The sequence below is a fragment of the Hyperolius riggenbachi genome, chromosome 3 (assembly GCF_040937935.1).
Source record: "Hyperolius riggenbachi isolate aHypRig1 chromosome 3, aHypRig1.pri, whole genome shotgun sequence".
In the NCBI taxonomy this organism is placed as follows: Eukaryota; Metazoa; Chordata; class Amphibia; order Anura; family Hyperoliidae; genus Hyperolius; species Hyperolius riggenbachi.
Window position 1 is genome coordinate 36,161,756 of NC_090648.1, and position 19,665 is coordinate 36,181,420.

The 19,665-nt window shown below is 44.2% G+C and overlaps 1 protein-coding gene across 1 annotated transcript in view; it reads right to left on the bottom strand.

Annotated features, from left to right (window-relative positions):
• Positions 1-19,665, bottom strand: part of LOC137562023 (extracellular calcium-sensing receptor-like) — a 45,375-nt gene that overhangs the window by 21,053 nt on the left and 4,657 nt on the right. The window contains exon 2 of the mRNA XM_068273366.1: positions 1,770-1,991. Within this exon, the coding sequence (XP_068129467.1) occupies positions 1,770-1,795 (26 nt within the window). The 5' untranslated portion in view covers positions 1,796-1,991. The remainder of the gene's footprint in view (positions 1-1,769; positions 1,992-19,665) is intronic.

The window sequence follows — 19,665 nt, forward strand, 5'->3', positions numbered from 1 at the left end:
GGGCAAGTGGTTGACTGGGAGTGACGTCACTTCCCCCTGGAGTTTATTGCGTTCCACCTTGCTTTCCAACGCGGCTGTCAGTCTCCAGGCTCGTTTTAGCAGCCCGTGGATAATGCAAGAGTGTCCACACTGGTAGCTTCTCTATCAGCTTGCTCAAAACTCCTTTTAGATCGACATGTTTCAATGGCTGACGGCCATCTTCCTCAGGATCAGTGTTTACAAACAAAAGACATGGCTTCTAACTAGAGTGTGATAGGCTTGAGAGTAGCTCAGTCTCTGACTCATACAGAACTTGGAGAGGGTGTGTATAGCTTCTGCCAATGACAAGCAGTGCAGCACATACCACACATTCCAGCCTCAGCCGACAGAAGAGAAAAGATTACATCATATAACAGAGATAACACAGCCACAGTGCAACTAGAAAAGGCTGCAGTAACACAGACCACATTAGAACAGGTATAGGTACTTATAGGATAGAAGAAATAAGGCTAAACATTTTGTTAAAGAAAAAAAAAATCTTTTTTTACAGCTTACAGAACTCTTTCAATAAGTCTGCATTGCGTCTACTTCCTGCTTTCATGGAAGCAGGCAAAGGGTTAACATCCTGTGTTTATATATTATTGTGTCTGCCGAGACTGTCGATTTTCTGTGCTGACAAAGCTGCGAGATCAAATTAAACTTGTGATGACTTGAAGATGATGGGGGATTAGACAGGCTCTTCTCTCTAAAAACACATAGGGTGCATTTCTCTCTGTTTTCCTTGTGTCCCGTTCAAGTGTTCAGGTCCACTTTGAACGTTGCAATAAAGCGGCTCAACATTTGTTGAGATGGTCAGTGAGATGCGAGTTTTCTGACTAGCCCAGAAAATGTAATGCAAATTTGTAAAGAACTTGGAATTGGGCTATTCAAATGCACTCCCCTGTTTTTGATTGGCCCACTCCAAAGCCACATTCCATCTGCAAGCAAGTCCAAACATTTGCTTATCTCATATTTCACTGACCTTCTCCAGTTACTTTGCAGCAGGGGTGTTACTAGAGGGGAACAGTTGCTTTGACCGCAGGGAGCCCAGAGCTGTAAGGGGTCCTCAAATACTGTTTCACTCCCTCTGATAGAGAGGTCCATCCTTCAGAGCAGGTGGTTTTGTGACCATACTTGTTATAGGTGTGAAGATTAAGATGTCCACACATGTTTTATGACCATCACCACCAGGCTGTGAGGGTCACCAAGGGTTGGCAAGGGAAAGGGTGTGACCATGGTGGAGCTCCATGATTTGTAGTTACACTCTTGCGTTTCAGCAAAGTGACAGGCCATGAATATAGTTGCTCTCCTACAACCTACATTTGGAGGAAGGAGAGGTGCAAGGGGGAGAGAGGCAAAGTTTATATGGGGGGGGGGGGGAGTTTAAATGGTGGGTGAGACAAGACAAATAACATTTATATCACACTTTTCTCCTGGCAGACTCAAAGCACCAGAGCTGCAGTCACTAGGACATGCTCTATAGGCTGTAGCAGTGTAAGGGAGACTTGCCTAAGGTCTCCTACCGAATCGGTGTCAGCTTACTGAACAGGCAGGGCTGAGATTCGTACCCAGGTCTCCTGTGTCAGAGGCAGAGCCCTTAACCATTACACTTTTGAAGAGGAGGATAGGAAAGTTTATATGCTTATCGCTAGCTTAACCACTTTTAGAGAACTTACTTTTTTTTATTTCCATATGCAAATCAACACTAATTCATGATAACTAGAAGATAGACAGTACTAAAAAACACTTACCAGGTACAGACGTCTTGTGGAGGCATCTCTGTAAAAGTAATCGTGGGGGTGGCCCTGTCCGTGTGGAAGGGGACTATGGCTCCTAATAACAGGTCTCCAGGTTTAAAAATCAATGAAAGGTTTGAAAGGCCCAGTCTGCATCCTAGAGGGCAGCTGCTGGAAGCTGGAATGAGATACTGGATGACCAGATGCCACAGAGATTTATAGAAATGAGTTGTAGCTCTATAATAAGAGGAAGGGAGACTTGGTCAAGATGATCTGCCTACTAGTGTTGGGCGAACAGTGTTCGCCACTGTTCGGGTTCTGCAGAACATCACCCTGTTCGGGTGATGTTCGGGTTCGGCCGAACACCTGATGGTGTTCGGCCAAACTGTTCGGCCATATGGCCGAACTAAGAGCGCATGGCCGAACGTTACCCGAACGTTCGGCTAGCGCTGTGATTGGCCGAACGGGTCACGTGTAGTGTTGGGCGAACATCTAGATGTTCGGGTTCGGGCCGAACATGGCCGAACTCCGAACATAATGGAAGTCAATGGGGACCCAAATTTACAGGGTATGTGCACCTTGGGAGTGGGTACAAGAGGAAAATTTTTTTTAGCAAAAAGAGCTTATAGTTTTTGAGAAAATCGATTTTAAAGTTTCAAAGGGAAAACTGTCTTTTAAATGCGGGAAATGTCTGTTTTCTTTGCACAGGTAACATGCTTTTTGTCGGCATGCAGTCATAAATGTAATACATATAAGAGGTTCCAGGAAAAGGGACCGGTAACGCTAACCCAGCAGCAGCACACGTGATGGAACAGGAGGAGGGTGGCGCAGGAGGAGAAGGCCACGCTTTGAGACACAACAACCCAGGCCTTGCATGAGGACAAGAAGCGTGCGGATAGCAATTTGCATTTTGTCGCCATGCAGTCATAAATGTAATACAGATGAGAGGTTCAATAAACAGGGACCGGAAACGCTAACACATCACAGATGTTCATTGTTCATGTTACTTGGTTGGGGTCCGGGAGTGTTGCGTAGTCGTTTCCAATCCAGGATTGATTCATTTTAATTTGAGTCAGACGGTCTGCATTTTCTGTGGAGAGGCGGATACGCCGCCGATCTGTGACGATGCCTCCGGCAGCACTGAAACAGCGTTCCGACATAACGCTGGCTGCCGGGCAAGCCAGCACCTCTATTGCGTACATTCCCAGTTTGTGCCAGGTGTCTAGCTTCGATACCCAATAGTTGAAGGGTGCAGATGGATTGTTCAACACAGCTACGCCATCTTACATGTAGTCCTTGACCATCTTCTCCAGGCGATCGGTGTTGGAGGTGGATCTGCACGCTTGCTGTTCTGTGTGCTGCTGCATGGGTGTCAGAAAATTTTCCCACTCCAAGGACACTGCCGATACCATTCCCTTTTGGGCACTAGCTGCAGCTTGTGTTGTTTGCTGCCCTCCTGGTCGTCCTGGGTTTGCGGAAGTCAGTCTGTCGGCGTACAACTGGCTAGAGGAGGGGGAGGATGTCAATCTCCTCTCTAAAGTCTCCACAAGGGCCTGCTGGTATTCTTCCATTTTGACCTGTCTGGCTCTTTCTTCAAGCAGTTTTGGAACATTGTGTTTGTACCGTGGATCCAGAAGGGTATAAACCCAGTAATTGGTGTTGTCCAGAATGCGCACAATGCGTGGGTCGCGTTCAATGCAGTCCTAGGCCGAAGAGGTCATAGCCTAGGGTCACAAAACCTGTTTATTTGGGCAATTTCAATGGTGGCGAGTCTGACGTACATAAATCGCAGCAATGGCCGTTAGCAACGTCTGAATCTCACGAAATGTCTCATGCAGGTAGAAGACATATTGTTAGACTTGGGCTCCAAAGATGGGTTCCCTACATCTCTGCAAACCAGAGTTACAGGGCTCCAAATTTGGTAAAATCACCCATAGGCTTTCATTGGGCCTCCTATTTACAGTTCCAAAATCTCACATCTTTTCAAAGGGCAATTACTCAGCAGTGGCAAATTTTCTAGCATTGTAGGGACCCTTAGGGGGAACATGACTGGTGAGTTTCGGGCCCCTAGGCCAAAGAGGTCATAGCCTAGGGTCACAAAAACCTGTTTATTTGGGCTATTTCAATGGTAGTGATGGTGACGTACATAAATCGCAGCAATGGCCGTTAGCAAAGTCTGAATCTCACGAAATGTCTCATGCAGGTAGAAGACATATTGTTAGACTTGTATTCCAAAGATGGGGTCCCTACATCTCTGCAAACCAGAGTTACAGGGGTCCAAAATTGGTAAAATCCCCCATAGGATTTCATTGCCTCCCTATTTCACTTTCCAAAATCTCACATCTTTTCAAAGGGCAATGGCTCAGCAGTACCAAATTTTCTAGCATTGTAGGGACCCTTAGGGGGAACATGACTGGTGAGTTTCGGGCCCCTAGGCCGAAGAGATCATAGCCTAGGGTCACAAAAACCTGTTTATTTGGGCTATTTCAATGGTAGTGATGGTGGCGTACATAAATCGCAGCAATGGCCGTTAGCAAAGTCTTAATCTCACGAAATGTCTCATGCAGGTAGAAGACATATTGTTAGACTTGGATTCCAAAGATGGGGTCCCTACATCTCTGCAAACCAGAGTTACAGGGGTCCAAAATTGGTAAAATCCCCCATAGGATTTAATTGCCTCCCTATTTCACTTTCCAAAATCTCACATCTTTTCAAAGGGCAATGGCTCAGCAGTACCAAATTTTCTAGCATTGTAGGGACCCTTTAGGGGGAACATGACTGGTGAGTTTCGGGCCCCTAGGCCGAAGAGGTCATAGCCTAGGGTCACAAAAACCTGTTTATTTGGGCTATTTCAATGGTAGTGATGGTGGCGTACATAAATCGCAGCAATGGCCGTTAGCAAAGTCTGAATCTCACGAAATGTCTCATGCAGGTAGAAGACATATTGTTAGACTTGGATTCCAAAGATGGGGTCCCTACATCTCTGCAAACCAGAGTTACAGGGGTCCAAAATTGGTAAAATCCCCCATAGGATTTCATTGCCTCCCTATTTCACTTTCCAAAATCTCACATCTTTTCAAAGGGCAATGGCTCAGCAGTACCAAATTTTCTAGCATTGTAGGGACCCTTAGGGGGAACATGACTGGTGAGTTTCGGGCCCCTAGGCCGAAGAGGTCATAGCCTAGGGTCACAAAAACCTGTTTATTTGGGCTATTTCAATGGTAGTGATGGTGACGTACATAAATCGCAGCAATAGCCGTTAGCAAAGTCTGAATCTCACGAAATGTCTCATGCAGGTAGAAGACATATTGTTAGACTTGGATTCCAAAGATGGGGTCCCTACATCTCTGCAAACCAGAGTTACAGGGGTCCAAAATTGGTAAAATCCCCCATAGGCTTTCATTGGGCCTCCTATTTACCGTTCCAAAATCTCACACCATTTCAAAGGGCAATGGCTCAGCAGTGGCAAAACTCACCAGTCATGATCCCCCTAAGGGTCCCTACAATGCTAGAAAATTTGGTACTGCTGAGCCATTGCCCTTTGAAAAGATGTGAGATTTTGGAAAGTGAAATAGGGAGGCAATGAAATCCTATGGGGGATTTTACCAATTTTGGACCCCTGTAACTCTGGTTTGCAGAGATGTAGGGACCCCATCTTTGGAATCCAAGTCTAACAATATGTCTTCTACCTGCATGAGACATTTCGTGAGATTCAGACTTTGCTAACGGCCATTGCTGCGATTTATGTACGTCACCATCACTACCATTGAAATAGCCCAAATAAACAGGTTTTTGTGACCCTAGGCTATGACCTCTTCGGCCTAGGGGCCCGAAATTTACCAGTCATGTTCCCCCTAAGGGTCCCTACAATGCTAGAAAATTTGGTACTGCTGAGCTATTGCCCTTTGAAAAGATGTGAGATTTTGGAAAGTGAAATAGGGAGGCAATGAAATCCTATGGGGGATTTTACCAATTTTGGACCCCTGTAACTCTGGTTTGCAGAGATGTAGGGACCCCATCTTTGGAATCCAAGTCTAACAATATGTCTTCTACCTGCATGAGACATTTCGTGAGATTCAGACTTTGCTAACGGCCATTGCTGCGATTTATGTACGTCACCATCACTACCATTGAAATAGCCCAAATAAACAGGTTTTTGTGACCCTAGGCTATGACCTCTTCGGCCTAGGGGCCCGAAACTCACCAGTCATGTTCCCCCTAAGGGTCCCTACAATGCTAGAAAATTTGGTACTGCTGAGCCATTGCCCTTTGAAAAGATGTAAGATTTTGGAAAGTGAAATAGGGAGGCAATGAAATCCTATGGGGGATTTTACCAATTTTGGACCCCTGTAACTCTGGTTTGCAGAGATGTAGGGACCCCATCTTTGGAATCCAAGTCTAACAATATGTCTTCTACCTGCATGAGAGATTTCGTGAGGTTCAGACTTTGCTAACGGCCATTGCTGCGATTTATGTACGTCACCATCACTACCATTGAAATAGCCCAAATAAACAGGTTTTTGTGACCCTAGGCTATGACCTCTTCGGCCTAGGGGCCCGAAACTCACCAGTCATGTTCCCCCTAAGGGTCCCTAGAATGCTAGAAAATTTGGTACTGCTGAGCTATTGCCCTTTGAAAAGATGTGAGATTTTGGAAAGTGAAATAGGGAGGCAATGAAATCCTATGGGGGATTTTACCAATTTTGGACCCCTGTAACTCTGGTTTGCAGAGATGTAGGGACCCCATCTTTGGAATCCAAGTCTAACAATATGTCTTCTACCTGCATGAGACATTTCGTGAGATTCAGACTTTGCTAACGGCCATTGCTGCGATTTATGTACGTCACCATCACTACCATTGAAATAGCCCAAATAAACAGGTTTTTGTGACCCTAGGCTATGACCTCTTCGGCCTAGGGGCCCGAAACTCACCAGTCATGTTCCCATTAAGGGTCCCTACAATGCTAGAAAATTTGGTACTGCTGAGCCATTGCCCTTTGAAAAGATGTAAGATTTTGGAAAGTGAAATAGGGAGGCAATGAAATCCTATGGGGGATTTTACCAATTTTGGACCCCTGTAACTCTGGTTTGCAGAGATGTAGGGACCCCATCTTTGGAATCCAAGTCTAACAATATGTCTTCTACCTGCATGAGAGATTTCGTGAGGTTCAGACTTTGCTAACGGCCATTGCTGCGATTTATGTACGTCACCATCACTACCATTGAAATAGCCCAAATAAACAGGTTTTTGTGACCCTAGGCTATGACCTCTTCGGCCTAGGGGCCTGAAACCCACCAGTCATGTTCCCCCTAAGGGTCCCTACAATGCTAGAACATTTGGTACTGCTGAGCCATTGCTCTTTGAAAAGATGTGAGATTTTGGAAAGTGAAATAGGGAGGCAATTAAATCCTATGGGGGATTTTACCAATTTTGGACCCCTGTAACTCTGGTTTGCAGAGATGTAGGGACCCCATCTTTGGAATACAAGTCTAACAATATGTCTTCTACCTGCATGAGACATTTCGTGAGATTCAGACTTTGCTAACGGCCATTGCTGCGATTTATGTACGTCACCATCACTACCATTGAAATAGCCCAAATAAACAGGTTTTTGTGACCCTGGGCTATGACCTCTTCGGCCTAGGGGCCCGAAACTCACCAGTCATGTTCCCCCTAAGGGTCCCTACAATGCTAGAAAATTTGGTAGTGCTGAGCCATTGCCCTTTGAAAAGATGTGAGATTTTGGAAAGTGAAATAGGGAGGCAATGAAATCCTATGGGGGATTTTACCAATTTTGGACCCCTGTAACTCTGGTTTGCAGAGATGTAGGGACCCCATCTTTGGAATACAAGTCTAACAATATGTCTTCTACCTGCATGAGACATTTCGTGAGATTCAGACTTTGCTAACGGCCATTGCTGCGATTTATGTACGTCACCATCACTACCATTGAAATAGCCCAAATAAACAGGTTTTTGTGACCCTAGGCTATGACCTCTTTGGCCTAGGGGCCCGAAACTCACCAGTCATGTTCCCCCTAAGGGTCCCTACAATGCTAGAAAATTTGCCACTGCTGAGTAATTGCCCTTTGAAAAGATGTGAGATTTTGGAACTGTAAATAGGAGGCCCAATGAAAGCCTATGGGGGATTTTACCAAATTTGGAGCCCTGTAACTCTGGTTTGCAGAGATGTAGGGACCCCATCTTTGGAGCCCAAGTCTAACAATATGTCTTCTACCTGCATGAGACATTTCGTGAGATTCAGACGTTGCTAACGGCCATTGCTGCGATTTATGTACAAGGTTAAACATTAATTGAGGAGCGCAAGAAGATATAAAAAGTATCTGATACCCTTGTCAGGGGAGCCGCTTTCCATATACAGGACATAAGGATAGAAAAACAATGGAGAGCGTCTACTAGCAAATATCACAAAAGTTTATTGAATCAAAATGCGGTCACATAAAACTCCCTTATCCCCCCCTAAAATACACGGCCGTGTATAGCTAGATGTCAGCTGACCATACACACTGAACCACACATAGCAGCAAAGCAATCATACTCAAACTTAGTGACAGACTTAGTGGATACTCCACAATGCAAATCTGACTTGGTTAGGTGAATGCTTTAAATCCACAGCCCAGATGCTGCAATATACATCCTCTGTGATTCTTAATCTGCCACACTGTAAAGCTGACTCAGTATACTGACACTTTCCGCTTGATGACTGTTTATAGTCTATAATAGTTGTAGGTGCGATTGCACTGCTCACCAGGCATCCTCCTCAGTTAAATTGCAAATTATTGCTTTGCTAAACATGTTGCTCCATGCCTCGAGTTTTCATCCACCGGCACAGGTGCGGGGTATACCTATAGGCCAATTCCTGCGAATTCGCAGGAATTGTTCTAATGAAAGTGATTTCCAGCTTGAGGCCGAGGCCATGACATCTAGGTTTAAACAAAGGGGATATAATGACCTGGTCCTCCAAGAGGCAAAGGAGAGAGCAGAATCCACACCAAGAAGCGATCTTCTGATTCGGGGTAAAAAGCGTAGATTTCAAAAATCTGATGATTCGATCAGAATGATCACAAAATATGGCACGCATTGGAACCAATTGAGAGGGATTTTGTCAAAACACTGGCATCTATTGCAACTCGATCCTGTAATTTCCCGAATAGTGGGGGATTACCCCAAAATGACGGCAAGGAGGGCATTTGATTCAATAAACTTTTGTGATATTTGCTAGTAGACGCTCTCCATTGTTTTTCTATCCTTGCGATTTATGTACGTCAGACTCGCCACCATTGAAATTGCCCAAATAAACAGGTTTTGTGACCCTAGGCTATGACCTCTTCGGCCTAGGACTGCATTGAACGCGACCCACGCATTGTGCGCATTCTGGACAACACCAATTACTGGGTTTATACCCTTCTGGATCCACGGTACAAACACAATGTTCCAAAACTGCTTGAAGAAAGAGCCAGACAGGTCAAAATGGAAGAATACCAGAAGGCCCTTGTGGAGACTTTAGAGAGGAGATTGACATCCTCCCCCTCCTCTAGCCAGTTGTACGCCGACAGACTGACTTCCGCAAACCCAGGACGACCAGGAGGGCAGCAAACAACACAAGCCGCAGCTAGTGCCCAAAAGGGAATGGTATCGGCAGTGTCCTTGGAGTGGGAAAATTTTCTGACACCCATGCAGCAGCACACAGAACAGCAAGCGTGCAGATCCACCTCCAACACCGATTGCCTGGAGAAGATGGTCAAGGACTACATGTCAGATGGCGTAGCTGTGTTGAACAATCCATCTGCACCCTTCAACTATTGGGTATCGAAGCTAGACACCTGGCACAAACTGGCAATGTACGCAATAGAGGTGCTGGCTTGCCCGGCAGCCAGCGTTATGTCGGAACGCTGTTTCAGTGCTGCCGGAGGCATCGTCACAGATCGGTGGCGTATCCGCCTCTCCACAGAAAATGCAGACCGTCTGACTCAAATTAAAATGAATCAATCCTGGATTGGAAACGACTACGCAACACTCCCGGACCCCAACCAAGTAACATGAACAATGAACATCTGTGATGTGTTAGCGTTTCCGGTCCCTGTTTATTGAACCTCTCATCTGTATTACATTTATGACTGCATGGCGACAAAATGCAAATTGCTATCCGCACGCTTCTTGTCCTCATGCAAGGCCTGGGTTGTTGTGTCTCAAAGCGTGGCCTTCTCCTCCTGCGCCACCCTCCTCCTGTTCCATCACGTGTGCTGCTGCTGGGTTAGCGTTACCGGTCCCTTTTCCTGGAACCTCTTATATGTATTACATTTATGACTGCATGCCGACAAAAAGCATGTTACCTGTGCAAAGAAAACAGACATTTCCCGCATTTAAAAGACAGTTTTCCCTTTGAAACTTTAAAATCGATTTTCTCAAAAACTATAAGCTCTTTTTGCTAAAAAATTTTTCCTCTTGTACCCACTCCCAAGGTGCACATACCCTGTAAATTTGGGGTATGTAGCATGTAAGGAGGCTTTACAAAGCACAAAAGTTCGGGTCCCCATTGACTTCCATTATGTTCGGACCCGAACATCGCGGCCATGTTCGGCCTGTTCAGCCCGAACCTGAACATCTAGATGTTCGCCCAACACTACTGCCTACACTGATTAAACTTAGAGTTCTCACATGTGTTAAATAAAGTCAACCATTTTTTTTACTTGTTACAAATCATTTTTTAGCACTGTTTTTCACTTGTTTATGTCTGCTTTAACTCTTTAGCAACCACTTTATTTAGAGGTTGGCAAGTGCTCCTGGCAAATGTATTATATCACATTTTTTATTTCTTATTTGTTACATTTGTTTTCTACTGAATAGTACTAATGTAATGTGTATTTATGGCCACTGGTCACTAGGGGGCAGTGTTATACAATAATAGAGGACTTCTGTTTTCAGTTTCTGTATTTTCTGTTAGCAGGGAGAGATCAAAGCATTCCAAGAATTTACAACACAACCAGTTCTGTCTAAAGAGGTCAAAAGCAGTGAACGTATAGAGGCCATTCATATGTATTTCCTGTTAAACAATACCAGTTACCTGACATCCTGCTGATCTTTAATGCATCAGTAGGGTTTGAATCACACACCTGAAACAAACATGTAGCTAATCCAGTCATCAGCTGATCTGTGTGCTTGTTTTGAGATTATGTCTAAAAGTATTAGAGACACATGACCAGCAATCAGCAGGACAGCCAGCAATTCACATTGTTTTAAAGAAAATAAATATGGCAGCCTACAGATCCCTCTCACTTCAAGTTCCCTTTAAAATATTGATAAAAACAGCCTTTTTTTGCTCCTTATATGGAATAAAATCAAATGGACTTTTTTCAAGGTGCTCTTCCTACCAGAGCCCAGCCATCCTGTAGAAATTACAATTAAATTCCACTTTTGTTGCTATAACCATTTGCCATGCCATCATTTGTCATTTGTCAAATTTGTCATTTGAATCATACCAAAGTAAGTCAATGGCCAGCTAAAGTATTGTCACCAAAGTAGTACAAGTAGTATTCAGGAAAGCCCTTGGTTTCTACTTTTCTATAATTGTTCTAGGCAAGAAATTTATTTTATGTTTTAGCCAGAGAATAAGCCTGGCAGGTAGCATTTTTCCAGGCGTGCGTATGATAAGGGCTACTGTTAAAAAAATTTGCCTGATATAAATGATATTGAAGTTATCGTTTAGTAAAATGGGTTCCAGAATATGCCGTAAAATACTGTTTATAATACTGATATTCTATTATTCCTTTGTAACCTCTATTTTGATGTTAAGCAAAATGGGCACCAGTTAAAGTGATAAAATATCAGTTAATTTACTGATATTGTACTACTTAATTCATATAGTAAAATATCTTTAATATGAACCAATATTTTACTATAACCTAACCTCTCCCTACTCTCACACAGAACCCTTCCTTTTGGTGCCTAACCTTAATAACCCCCTACTGGTGTTCTACCTTAATTCCCCCCTACGGGTACCTAGCTTTAATCCCCCCGCTGATGCCTTAATTTGACCCCCCATTGTGGTGCCTAAACGTAACCCTCCCCATGGTGGTGCCTAAACTTAACACCCCAGGTGGTGCCTAACCCTAACCCTCCCTGGTGGTGCCTAACCTTACCAACCCGGTGGGGCCTAACCCTAACCCTCCCGGGTGGTGCCTAACCTTAAACCCCCAGTGGTGCCTAACCCTAATTCTCCCTGGTGGTGCCTAACCTTAACCCCCCAGTGGTTCCTAAGCCTAACCCTCCCTGGTGGTGCCTAAGCCTCCCTGGTGGTGCTTACCCTTAACACCGTGTTGGTGCCTGACATCTTACATAACCAGCTAAACAATCCTATACTAATTTATATTACACAAACAAAATGGGGAATTAAAGTTAGGGACCATTGGAGGGGGGCTACAAGGGTCCATAACTTTAATCCCACATTTTGTTTGTGTAATATAAATTAGTATAGGATTGTTTACGGTTTTTACATAACATTTTAAAAAATGACACTTGAGGTGTCAAAAATGTAAAATTAACTATTTGTTATATAAAAGTTTAAGTAAGTTTGTTGAAAAATGATAATTTGTAACATGGGTGAGAATCGCAGAAGCTGCTCCTTGTGTTGCAAAAAGTTGAAATGTAAACAATTTTTTCTAAGAAAGCACATGGAACAGTTTTAGAAACAATTATACAGTTTTAGAAATTATTATTTGTTAAATAATTAGTTTTTGTAATCGATAAGATAACAAGTGATATAGTTGTTTTATATTAACGTAGCACCGTTTTTATACACTTGGCTCTAGTAGAGAAAACATTTGCATTGTGTTGAATGGGGCGCCCTTTTTAATAGGCGCCGTTATTACTTGCTTCCATTTCACAGATGGTCCGTTATGACAGCCATCATGAATTCAATAAACTTTTTACCTTGAGTTTTCTCACAGGAGATGTTTTCAAACCTGAAAATAAAATATCTTTTTAGGCCCCAGTATAAGACAAAAACTCCACAAAAAAAGTTGTCTGGAATTTACTCAAGTTTAGTATGCTTTTCTTATCTCCCGTTTAGATTCCTCCCATATGCAAGGTGAAGGAATTGTATTTTTCCGATAATATAAGAAAACATCTCCAGGAGAAAAACCTATTGAATCAGCACCCCTGTGTTTTTAGCTATTGGTATCCTTTAAGGTTGAAATAATCCATAAAGGTAGCCAAACTTAAGTACAAAAATTTGCAGTAAAAAACCAAAAACATAAGTAATTTTTTTTCTGTTTTCTGAGTATTTTCCTTTTTGTTTTTTTTGTTTATGTGGCTCTTTTCTATTTCTATTCTTTTTAATGCAGAGCAAGCAGATGTACCTCATCGTGTGTCCCTGTCTCTGTCAATGTCTGTTGAAATATACCAAATCCCTTTTATATATCCCTTTTATATATTACCACGCATCTCTAATGTCTCTCCCTACAGTATAACTAATAGCTGCATTTTCAGGGGCCTCTGAGGAATATTCACATTTCTTTCAAACTCATTTCTGTAAGTAAAGAAAATTATATATACTGTATATTCCTGCGTATAAGACTACTTTTTAACCCTTGAAAATCTTCTGAAAAGTTGGGGGTCGTCTTAAACGCCGGGTGTCATTGATGTCGGGTGATACGCCCTATCCTGTTACCACCTCTCAGACCTCCCTGCTGAGGGAGCGCAATCTATTCTTCCATACCGCTCTGATAAACAGGTAGACAAGGAGAGCTGACCAATGCAACAAGTCAATTGACTATATACTATATACTGTTATATACTGGGTAACACATACAGTACAGCACCAGTATCTGTTCATACACAGCACCAGTACATGATTTATTTATTTTTATTTTTATTTGGTGTGTGTTGGAAGAGGGGTAGTCTTATACGGCGAGTATATCCCAAACTCTATATTTTAACTGGAAAAGTTGGGGGGTCGTCTTATACGCCCAGTCGTCTTATACGCCGGAATATACGGTATGTATTTTAAATCTTATTTTAAGGTATGTTTAATGCAGCTGCTGAATGCAATTATTCAAATGTTAAGCTGCAAAATTTGCATAAAATTAGCATAAAACTGGCACCTAAGAATAATTAGCATCTCATTGTCTAGCCCTATAGTTAATATATTATGTATTGTACTATAATTAATTTATGTATGCATTTATTTATATATTGTATTTATAAAGCGTCAACATATTATGCAGCGCTGGAGATTAGTTTACGTTACAGACAATAGTTAGGGGTGACATACAGCAATAAGACAATACAGGAATACATGCAAACCAGATCACACAGCACAGTATTAGTACAAGGTAATGCTTAGTCAGTCACTGGATGGAGCATGGAGATTAGGCAAGTTAGGTTCACTCAGATGCATAGCATGGGTGCACAGTAATGGAGGTGCATGGCCAGGTAGGACACAAAAGGAGGACTCTGCCCAAAGGCTTACAATCTAGAGGGAGAGATAAGGACACGAAAGGCAGGGGACCAGAGTTCAGCTGTAGGTTTAGAGCACTTGTGAGGGGTAGTAGGCCAGAGTGAAAAGGTGAGTTTTGAGGGCCTTCTTGAAGATGTCGAAGGAGGAGGCTGCCCTAATGGGTGGAGGTAGGAAGTTTCATAGAGTTGGAGCAGCTTTTGAGAAGTCCTGGAGGCGTGCATGGGACTGGGTGATGCGGGGGGCGGTCAGGCGAAGTTCATTGGAAGAGCAGAGTGAGCGGCCAGGTGTGTACTAGTGTTGGGCGAACATCTAGATGTTCGGGTTCGGGCCGAACATGGCCGCGATGTTCGGGTGTTCGACCCGAACTTCGAACATAATGGAAGTCAATGGGGACCCGAACTTTCGTGCTTTGTAAAGCTTCCTTACATGCTACATACCCCAAATTATCAGGGTATGTGCACCTTGGGAGTGGGTACAAGAGGAAAAAAAATATTTGAAAAAGAGCTTATAGTTTTTGAGAAAATTGATTGTAAAGTTTCAAAGGAAAAACTGTCTTTTAAATGTGGAAAATGTCATGTTTCTTTGGACAGGTAACATGCTTTTTGTCGCCATGCAGTCATAAATGTAATACAGAGAAGAGGTTCCAGGAAAAGGGACCGGTAACGGTAACCCAGCAGCAGCAGCACACGTGATGGAACAGGAGCAGGCGCAGGAGGAGAAGGCCATGCTTTTTGAGACACAACAACCCAGGCCTTGCATGAGGACAAGAAGCGTGCGGATAGCATGCTTTTTACCGCCATGCAGTCATAAATGTAATAAAGATAAGAGGTTCAATAAACAGGGACCGGGCGTCAACGCTAACCCAGCAGCAGCAGATGTGATGGAACAGGAGGAGGCGCAGGAGGAGAAGGCCACGCTTTCAGGTGCAACTCAGGCCTTGCATGAGGACAAAAAAATGTGTGCGCAAAGCAATGCAATGAGTAGTTTTCAGGACACAATGGGCTATTTGGAGGAGCTATTCCCACCCCCACAATCTTCTACCTGTGAAAGGTCAATGGAACAGCCACAAATGTTGTGCCCGGATTCACAACCTTTTTCTGTGGAAAATGCACCTCGCACTGAAATGCAAGGCGAGGCCGAGGATGAACATGACGTCAACAACTCAACATGACGCAAAATGGGGGCGGAACAGAAAGCTGCTTTCAATGTTTTGAAGGCCTTAATTGCCTCCGGTGGCCAGTTAGATGCATCATTCATCACACCCAAATCCCAGAGCAATGTGTGCAGGAATTTGAATCTCAGGAGGTGTACCGAGATCATCTGGACAAGTGACCAAGTGACAAAGTGACCAGTGACAAAGTGACAAAGTGACAAAATGACAAAGTGACAAAATGACAAAGTGACAAGTGACAAGTGACAAAATGACAAAGTGACAAGTGACAAAGTGAGAAGTGACAAGTGACAAAGTGACAAGTGACAAAATGACAAAGTGAGAAGTGACAAAGTGAGAAGTGACAAGTGACAAAGTGACAAGTGACAAAATGACAAAGTGACAAGTGACAAAGTGAGAAGTGACAAGTGACAAAGTGACAAGAGACAAAATGACAGTGACAAGTGACAAAGTGACCAGTGACAAAGTGACAACTGACAAAGTGACAAAATGACAAAGTGACAAAGTGACCAGTGACAAAGTGACAACTGAGAGCTTGTTCTGGGGAGCTCCACTGCACTCAGTCGCATATGAGGAGAGGTCTCGTCGGGACTGCTGATCCTCCTCAGCTTGCTCAAAGCCTTGAGGGTTCCTGAAGATCCTCTGCTTGGAGTTCGCCGGGGTTCAGCTTGGTGTCGGGGTCGGCGGCGTCCTCCTCACTCCAACGTGGCAGATCTTCTGTTGAAGGAAAAAAAAAAAAACATTGTTAAAAGTCCAGTACCGCTTCTGAAGGACTCACCAAGAGATGCAGGAGCGCTTCAATCTAGCGCACCATCGCTCGCTGGGTGATGTCCCTGCCTACGCGCTGGAATTCTACGCTGCACATGCTAGCACGCTTTTGCGCAGTGCCGAGGCGCATTCCAGCAGCTAGTAGCTACCAAGCTTCTGTGGATCTGATTGGGCCACCATGTTGGATCTCTGCCAAGTCCTCCAAAATTTTGAGCAATCCACGTTGCGTGACTGAGCAGTGACAACTCTACAGTCAGCATTACAATACCACTGCTGTGTTTACTGAAGAAATCAATGTTGAAGATGGAAACCGCTGGCATGATGCAAGTGGGGGATTCTGAAGATGAAAACGATCAGCGTGATGATACCAACATCAGGCAACCTGCCTCAGGAAACGCTGGTCCCAGCTATGACAAAGAACAGGACGAGGAACAGCTGGAGTTGGAGCAGGAATTGGATGCCCCCACTGCTGAGGGACAGAGCGGTGCACGTTGGACTTCCACAATTTAGCGGGAAAGGACAGCAGAAGAGGAAGAAAGTGATGCTGGTGACGAATATGGTGCATCACAACAATCACAACGCTTACAAGAACATGAAGATAGAGGAGTCTGGCAGGACTCTCTGGCACACATGGCTCAATTCATGCTAGACTGCATTGAACGCGGCCCGCGCATTATTCACTATTCATTATTATTCATTATTCTGGAATCTGGACAACACCAATTACTGGGTTTATACCCAGTTTATACAAACACAATGTTAAAAAACCGATTGAAGAAAGTGTCAGACAGATCAAAAATGGAACAATTCCAGCAGGCCCTTGAGGATGGAGACTTTAGAGAGGAGATTGACATCCTCCTCCTTCTCTAGCCAGTTGTACGCCGACAGACTGACTTCAGCAAACCCAGGAGGACCAGGAGGGCAGCAAAGAACACAAGTTGCTGCTAGTGCCCAAAAGGGAATGGTATTGGCAGTGTCCTTGGAGTGGGAACATTTTCTGACACCCATGCAGCAGCCCACAGAACAGCAATCGGGCAGTTCCACGTCCTCCAACACCAATCGCCTAGAGAAGATGGTCAAGGTCCAGGACTACATGTCAGATGGCGTAGCTGTGTTGAACAATCCATCTGCAGACAGATGGTGAGTGTGACAGGCAGCACAGAAGGACCATGGCAACTCACTCATAGTACCACAGTTTGATAGTGCTGCCCAAAAAATTATATGGATCCGTGGACCCGGGCACTGCAGGCAGTACTGGGAAGTGGGAACGCAGATTTTAGTACCTAAACACACGATACAACATGTTTTCCGGGGTCGGACTCTGAGGCACATACAGATGGTCCCGATCATCATCCTCATCATACAACTCTTCTCCTGAGTCTGACCCACCCACCACCTCTGCCACCCCAACATCCCCAGACACAGACCCCTCATCGTCCTCAACATTAACTTGGGATGCTGGCCTGAGCCCGACCTCCTCCTCCACATCAGGCCCCATCATCTCCTCAATGGCAGCCCTCATTAATCGTTCTGGCGACGGACCGATGGACACAACATTCTCCTCCGGAGAGGGCTGCTGCTGACCACTGGCTGCTGTAGTGGATTTTATAGCTTGCGTGGGGCGTTGGCTGTTGCTGTTGTTGGGAGTGCTGCTCACAGCGGAGGTCTCTGAGGAACTCATGGTGAGCTCATATAGTGGTTGGCGGTGAGTGGAGTATTACTGATCCCAGCAATATACACACTGACTGGCAGAGTACGCAATGCTATATAGTCTGGCTGAGCGGTGTACACAGAGTGGCAGTACACACAATGCTATATAGTCTGGCTGAGCCGTGTACACAGAGTGGCAGTACACACAATGCTATATAGTCTGGCTGAGCGGTGTACACAGAGTGGCAGTACACACAATGCTATATAGTCTGGCTGAGCCGTGTACACAGAGTGGCAGTAAACACAATGCTATATATAGCGTGGCTGAGCGAGGTACACAGTGGCAGTACACACAATGCTATATAGTCAGGCTAAGCCGTGTACACAGAGTGTCAGAAAACACAATGCTATATATAGCGTGGCTGAGCGAGGTGCACAGTGGCAGTACACACAATGCTATATAGCCAGGCTAAGCCGTGTACACAGAGTGTCAGAAAACACAATGCTATATATAGCGTGGCTGAGCGAGGTGCACAGTGGCAGTACACACAATGCTATATTAGTCAGGCTAAGCCGTGTACACAGAGTGTCAGAAAACACAATGCTATATATAGCGTGGCTGAGCGAGGTGCACAGTGGCAGTACACACAATGCTATATTAGTCAGGCTAAGCCGTGTACACAGAGTGTCAGAAAACACAATGCTATATATAGCGTGGCTGAGCGAGGTGCACAGTGGCAGTACACACAATGCTATATTAGTCAGGCTAAGCCGTGTACACAGAGTGTCAGAAAACACAATGCTATATATATAGCGTGGCTGAGCGAGGTACACAGTGGCAGTAAACAATGCTATATTAGGGATGCTCAGAAAATTCCGCGGAAATATAAATTCCGTGATTCCGGCCGGAATTAGGTCAATTCCGATTCCGGTAGTCAAATCGGAATTCCTATACCTTTCAAACGGAATTCCGCGGAAATTTTATAATTCCGACGGAATTTTCCGGAATGACTTAAAAAAGTCTGTCTGTCTGTCGTCTCCTCCTCCTCCTCCTCCTCCCATCCATCCATCCAATGCATGCATCTCATGCAGTAGGGAATTGCAGATTTTCAAAACAGCTTATATACCATAGCTGGGATTTGAACCCAGAACCTAGTGTGTAGTAGGTATCTGTCTTACCCTCTAGACCATGACCCACACTACATGCTAAAGCTGCCGGTAGCATAAACCATACTTCCATTATGATCAATTCGATAGAAAAAGTAGCATGATTAAGGATTTGTACTTTTTGAAAAGCATGCTTATTTATATACCATAGCTGGGATTTGAACCCAGGACCTAGTGTGTAGTAGGTATCTGTCTTACCCTTTAGACCATGACCCACACTACATGCTAAAGCTGCCGGTAGCATAAACCATACTTCCATTATGATCAATTCGATAGAAAAAGTAGCATGATTAAGGATTTGTACTTTTTGAAAAGCATGCTTATTTATATACCATAGCTGGGATTTGAACCCAGAACCTAGTGTGTAGCAGGTATCTGTCTTACCCTCTAGACCATGACCCACACTACATGCTAAAGCTGCCGGTAGCATAAACCATACTTCCATTATGATCAATTCGATAGAAAAAGTAGCATGATTAAGGATTTGTACTTTTTGAAAAGCATGCTTATTTATATACCATAGCTGAGATTTGAACCCAGGACCTAGTGTGTAGTAGGTATCTGTCTTACCCTCTAGACCATGACCCACACTACATGCTAAAGCTGCCGGTAGCATAAACCATACTTCCATTATGATCAATTCGATAGAAAAAGTAGCATGATTAAGGATTTGTACT